This window comes from Glandiceps talaboti, chromosome 5, assembly GCF_964340395.1.
Source record: "Glandiceps talaboti chromosome 5, keGlaTala1.1, whole genome shotgun sequence".
NCBI lineage: Eukaryota > Metazoa > Hemichordata > Enteropneusta > Spengelidae > Glandiceps > Glandiceps talaboti.
Genome location: NC_135553.1, coordinates 15834336 through 15841215, shown reverse-complemented (window position 1 = coordinate 15841215; position 6880 = coordinate 15834336). Strand labels below are relative to the sequence as shown.

At 35.6% G+C, this 6880-nt stretch overlaps 1 protein-coding gene across 1 annotated transcript in view; it reads left to right on the top strand.

Annotated features, from left to right (window-relative positions):
- The first annotated feature begins 2121 nt into the window (after positions 1–2121).
- Positions 2122–6880, top strand: part of LOC144435101 (DNA-dependent protein kinase catalytic subunit-like) — a 68814-nt gene continuing 64055 nt past the window's right edge. Inside the window, exons 1-6 of the mRNA XM_078123660.1 lie at positions 2122–2269; positions 3921–3997; positions 4569–4736; positions 5340–5448; positions 5957–6069; positions 6714–6813. Of these exons, the coding sequence (XP_077979786.1) occupies positions 2122–2269; positions 3921–3997; positions 4569–4736; positions 5340–5448; positions 5957–6069; positions 6714–6813 (715 nt within the window). The remainder of the gene's footprint in view (positions 2270–3920; positions 3998–4568; positions 4737–5339; positions 5449–5956; positions 6070–6713; positions 6814–6880) is intronic.

Here is a 6880-nt window from a genome sequence, read left to right as displayed (position 1 = left end):
ATGAATACTAGTAGATGTTTACAATTCACTGAGAGAAACATTAAAGTCTTGTCACGTGAAATATTTTATATTGTTGTGTTTATAACACTAACGATTGTACCTCATATTGATGGATCATTTTTTTTAATGCAATTAAGAGATAAGTATCTATATACGTCATTTTATAATAAATGTAAATATTATATTTGATAATCTAAAAATGTAAATAGCATAATTATTATATTACATCGTATATCGTATTGTATTGTATTGTATTGTATTGTATTGTATTGTATTGTATCATATTATATTATTACATTATATTTATTATATTATATTTATTATATCATATTATATTATATTATATCATAAATATCCCTTATCAAATACTATTGTATATTAGTTTATATGGTCTATTGTATTGTATTGTATTGTATTGTATTGTATTGTATTGTATTGTATTGCATTACATTGCATTGCATTGCATTGTATTGTATTGTATTGTATTGTATTGTATTGTATTGTATTGTATTGTATTGTATTGTATTGTATTGTATTGTATTGTCGGTGATTAGTAAATAATTATAAACATACAAAAGTGTTTGGTCGTTAATCCAGCCTTTTGAGCCTATAGCCTGGCCTCGTTCAATCCTTTTCCAAATTGCCTTGAAAGTTGTTTTAATATTCAAGGTTACTGTTGAGCCGGCAAAGCTCTTAAAATGTCTTCTTTCAGTTGCTGATATCGATGACATTCAGCGAATAGACAGAATTCATTTCTAAAACTCAAAATTTCGCAGAAATAAAAAAAAACTACAAAATCTTTGGTGGACGTTTCTTGTCAATATTTATATAGAGTGAAGAGCAACGAAACATGTACATGACTTCAACAGTTCCATTTCACCCAGCACAATATCGCCGATTCATGTAAAGATTGGAAACTACTGAATGTACGAAGTTCTACAGACGATGTCATCTCATCATACCATACTTGTAATGAATATCTTTCTTCAAAAAATAATAATGATAAGGCCTAAAAAAAATAAGTGTTTGGTTCCGGTTATCCGGCCCCTCCTAGTTTTTCATTGCCGACCCTAATTTTTATTTTATGTATTCAAACGAAAATAATGAAATCGCAAAAATTGTGAAGTCTCACGAGAAATAGTGGATGCGGTAACTGACATCAACTTACAAAGACAAAAGGAAACCAGTGTTCTTCCAATCTAGATCATTCTGTAATCATGGCTGTACATCTGATAGGAAGAAATAAAACACAGAGACCATTTGGAAAACAATGGAAAACCTGAACTAGACACTCACACATATTCTAAAATTGAGCGTAATCGGAACCACCACAATTTTTTTATAGACGTAATGATTTTTTTACTTGGAAAACCTAAATTAATAAATGTTTTTCTATTGAGAAGTATTTTCAGTATAACAACTACGAGGACATCATGATCCCTTTTAATAAGCCAATATTTTATAAGCTAACATCTCTTGAAATAAAATTCAAATTTGAATGAAGAATTATGACCGCCTACACCGATGACCCTGGATTTACATTCACAAAAAGACATAAATATACACAACTAACAATGTACTTCGATGATAAATATACAACTTCCAGATTTCACTACCTTATGTACAGTTGTAATACCAGGGGGTAGAGGAAGCCGTGAATAGCAAATGTCAAAATGCTAATATGGAAGACCGGTGAGGACGTACAGCGACTACGACTTAATTGTTATATTTTTACTTCGGGATATTTTAGAAGTGGTAGTTGCAAGTCGCAGCTCACAGTTTGGAAGTCGCAGACGCTGTCGGTCCTCACCGGTCTTCCATACAGTAAAATACAACATCCACTCCACCCCACGCCTTATTCATATATTTTTAGTGCAACTCCCCTCCCCATGCATTTGTAATTTTCATGTGGTGCCTTAAATTCCCCCGGTTGTGATACGAATTGTCCCCTGTCTATGGTTTTATACACAACACAACAATCAGGTCACAACAACAGCGTATGTGACCTCATGACCTGATCTGTCATGACGAAGCTTGTTTTCTGCTGAGTTAGGGGTTCCAAACGTGGCGGGCATGCAGCATTGACTGTCGGCAACGCGTCGATAGACGAAGACAGCGAAGATGACGGGGTCTGAGCTGCAGAGCAAACTTTCTGAGTTGTTAGATTTATTGCAAGAAACAGCATCCCAACACACAGTCGAAAAAGTGCAAAATCTAATCGGAGAAATTCAACAAATCTGCTTCCGTACAACGTCAGAAAATGAACTCGGTAAGAAACTGAATCTGGGGTTGGGGTGCAGTTCTTATATTTTGGCGGAGTTTGGCTTGTGTTTGATATGTAATGATTTGAACTTGGTCATTTTCATCAGTAAACCCGTATAATTTTGACGAATTACTTCGTATGCAGCTACATTGTAACACGATATGCCAGCACAGGCACTGCACTGTCTGTATAGACACTGACAGGGCTAGTGTAGTGTATCGTGTAGTTTGTTTACACATAGACTCTACACGTATTCTACTGTAGTGTGAAGTATACCATGAGCATGCGCATGACATGTAAAAGTAGGGGTAGCTCACTCTTGACTTACATGTAATTATGTCAAGCACAAAGCTGGCTATTATTTAGAAGTCCGATGCATACTTTTACATGTAAAGTACAAAGCTATGTCCAAACACTGTCTTAGAGTTTTCAGATATAAAGTTGTATTTCTATCAATGATTAGTCATGCAAACACTGACCCACTGACAGTTGACAGATCTTGTTTTGACCACTAAACCACTTGTTATAACACAAGGCAAATGGAATCTGTTAATCTACGTTGCTTATAAATTGGTGATATATGACAGAACCCCATGATGCATGTGTGGCGTACTCGGCATATTTGCGCAGGACTTGCTTGCAGTGTTCTCTGCACTTGTACTTTCACGAGCATAGTGCAAATGTGCATCAGAAAACACTGCAAGCATGAGTCCAAATACCCCTGAGTACCCACACTGGAACTCACATGGCATGGGGTTCTGTTATTATTACATGTGTTTATCTGAAACGGCAAATTTCCATAAAAATCATAAAAATTATAAAAATCCTATGATATGATCATGCAATCTTGTGTATAGCAAACGATCACCTCCTGATTTGCATATCATTTGCATGCAGGTATGCAGTAATGTTTTCGATATTGCACTGTAGTGAAAATACTAAGTAACAGTGCAAGTAATCTCTGGTACATATGTTCTCTGCACCTGTACTTTCACGAGCGTAGCGTATTAATGGGGGGGGGGGGTTGTAGCACGTATGGGATATATTTTCAGTGATACAACTTTGGTAATAATTTCCATAGCAACCCTTGAGCTATCTATTCAAGGAAGATTTAAATACAAAATTGACATTCTGATTGTCAACACACAGACATATAGACACATACAGACACTGACACATAGATTGCCCGTGAGACACTTTGAAACTGACAAACACAAACACATGCACACACAGTGTGACACACGCATACATACATACATACATACATACATACATACATACATACATACATACATACATACATACATACATACATACATACATACATACAAACATACATACATAAATAAATACATGCATACATACGCATACATACATACATACATACATACATGTACATACATGCATATACACACATACATACATACGCATACATACATACATACATAAATACATGCATACATACATACATACATCCATACATACATACATACATACATACATACATACATGCACATACACATACACACACACACACACACACACACACACACACACACACACACACACACACACACACACACACACCCTGAGGTTGATGTTTATGTAAATAAACTACATGGACATATATAAATTCTTTGAATTTCTGTTTTTATAGCATATTCCTGTTCAGTACTGTTTCACAAGGAAACTGGTATTCTGGTTTTCTTGAAGAAAACAATCACACTTGAACAGGTAAAGATTTATTATAAATTCAATATATGTACATGGAGGTAGGAAGGACTACATCCATGATCTGTGGATGACTGCCACTGACGACAGCTCTTAATATTGCTTACATATAGTAAATTAACACTTTTTCTGACTTACTAGGGGTACATGTACTTGGACAATGTATGTGTTTATCATTTATATTGCTGAATAGACTGCACCAGTTCCACGTTGGGAATTTGTGTGTGTGTGTGTGTGTGTCATATTCTTGAAGTTTTTCGAGTGAAGTTCTTCATTTTTACTTGAAAAGGAAAATTTCCTCTTCTTTTCAAAAAACAATTATTCCCAGCTACTAGTAGACACTATGCATTCATCCCACTGTTTTGCAATCATGAACCCTGATCATTTTTTTTCCACATAAAACACGACAAATTAAGAATGAAAAAAGCCGAGAGACTTGAGCAAGTCAAATTTCTGAACTAGACTGAATCATGATAAAAGACGTTTTCCATATATCAGCAATGCATGAAGTGATACTAAATTGCTATACTGTAAGAAGGCTAAAATAATCAATCATGTTATTTTCATTTCGCAGTACTTGTCATGCAAGGAACGGATCCTTGAATTCCTGTATAATTTCTTGTTCAAAGCAAATAAGAAAGTTGTCACATATGCAGTGGACATCAAAGATGTTTGCTTCTCCCTCTTCAGTCGAGACAAAAGTGCCAAAGTGAAATCCAAAACATTCCCCATCCTGATCAAAGTAAGTGGCTATGTTTTATGCTAATGTCTTTGAATTTATAAAGGAGGGTAAGAAATAAATATGCTGTATTAGTAACTGTTTCACATAACAATACCTCATATGGTGGTTTTAATATTTGTTGTTGAAAAACAATTTAATTATTCTACATGATCAGTATAAATTCTTGTATAAACCAGCCCAGAATTGTGTATGCAACCAATAACATTGTCTGGTACATTTTGTGTCTCGTGGTAGCTGTTTGCGTTGACAACCAGTAACATTGCCTGGTACATTTTGTCACTCTCTGGTTGAGATAACAAGCAATAAGATTGCCTGGTACATTTTGTGTCTCACTCTAGCTGTTTGAGATGATAGCCAATAACATTGCCTGATACAATTTGTCAACTTGTAACTGTCTTGACAACCAGTAACATTGCCTGGTACATTTTGTGTCTCACTCTAGCTGTTTGAGATGATAGCCAATAACATTGCCTGGTACATTTTGTGTGTGTCTCGAGCTCTTTGAGTTTACAACCAATGGCGTTTTTGTCTTTCTTTCAAGCTGTTTGAGTTGACAACCAATAGCATTGTTTGATACATATGATGTACATCTTGTCTTTCTAGCTGTTTGGCTTGACAGCTGGTACACCAGTCAGTAAACAGCTAGACATCTTGAAGTTGAAAGACAAATATTTTTCTGAATTGATGCAGCCAAGTAAAGTTTCAGCAACAGGTAAGAAAATCACTGGGGTTAACCATCACTTTGGCAGCCTAGCTAGTACTAACACCCTCAAGTACTTGAAGATTATTCATGGTTAGACAATGAATGTTCATGAGAAATATTTTACACTGACAAGAAAGAGCACTTAGGAGTCATGAATATTCATTGTTCAACCATGAATATATTATTTCAGGTGACTCCCATGATGCATTAGCCCACAGCAAAGATACCCTATAAAGGCACAAGATCAACTTGATGTTTCTCTGAAATTGCAAATAATAGTAGGTGATATAAATCATGAAACTACTCTCCAGAAGCCATAGCTTATGGAAATATCATTATTTCCTGGAGTGGTGTTCCCTTTTTAAGTAGTTTTAAGCGTAAACACCCTGCAGAACCTATTACTTGATGTGTACCTACTTATACTTATTTAGACAATTTTTTGTGGAAAACAGCCAGATTATATGGGATTAAGTGAGTTGTTTGAGATGAATTTGTGTCTTATGTTTGCATATTACAGTAAAACATGGTATATATCATATCCTTGGAGTGTTGACAGAGTACTATCCAGATTTAATGATGGATACATCGGATAGACTACTCAATGCGTATATGAAATCATTGAAGGACCAGGTAAGGGAATAAACAGAATTTATGGTAGGGAAGATAGGGAAAAGGGAGGGGAGAATAATTTGGTCAGAATTTGTTTCACAGCACTACCCCTGCCCTCCCAAACTGAAGCTTCGAATGCCAGAGTCATAATTGTTTTTATCGGTTCTTATGTGGAATATTCATGAATTACTAGTACTCTGAATAGATACATGTTGGTCACGAAACACTATGTGATATATATCTGTAACACCCTAATAGATAACATGACAGCACCCCATGATGAGCATGCAAGTGCAAATATGATATACTATAAGGGGTGTTTTGCACAAGTGCTTGCAGTGTTCTCTGTGGCCATACTTTCATGAGCGTAGTTAGTGAAAGTGCAGCAGAAGACATTGTACCACAAAGTGCAAATACCCCTGAGTACATACACTGGAACTCACATAGAATGTGGTTCCATTATTATTACACGATATACAATCACATGCTTTTGTGAACAACAAGATCATGCTGTCATTTGCAGATCATTTTCGTACAGGTATGTAATAATGTTTTCAGTGTTGCACTGCAGTGAAAATACCAGTAGTATATGTGTGTGTGCAGTGGTGCAAGTAATCTCTGGTACATGTGTACTAATAAATCTTTTGTCACATTGTAATCATCAGATGACGTCAAAAACCAAACAACCAGACTTCCTAGTCATCGCAGGCTGCCTTATGGGATTGAGTCACTATTTGGTCCATTTCACACAGTCTGTAGAAGAAGGTAGGTGTGATACTTGGATTACAATGTGTATTTACTGTTGGTTCTTATATAGCACTTTCCCACCCAG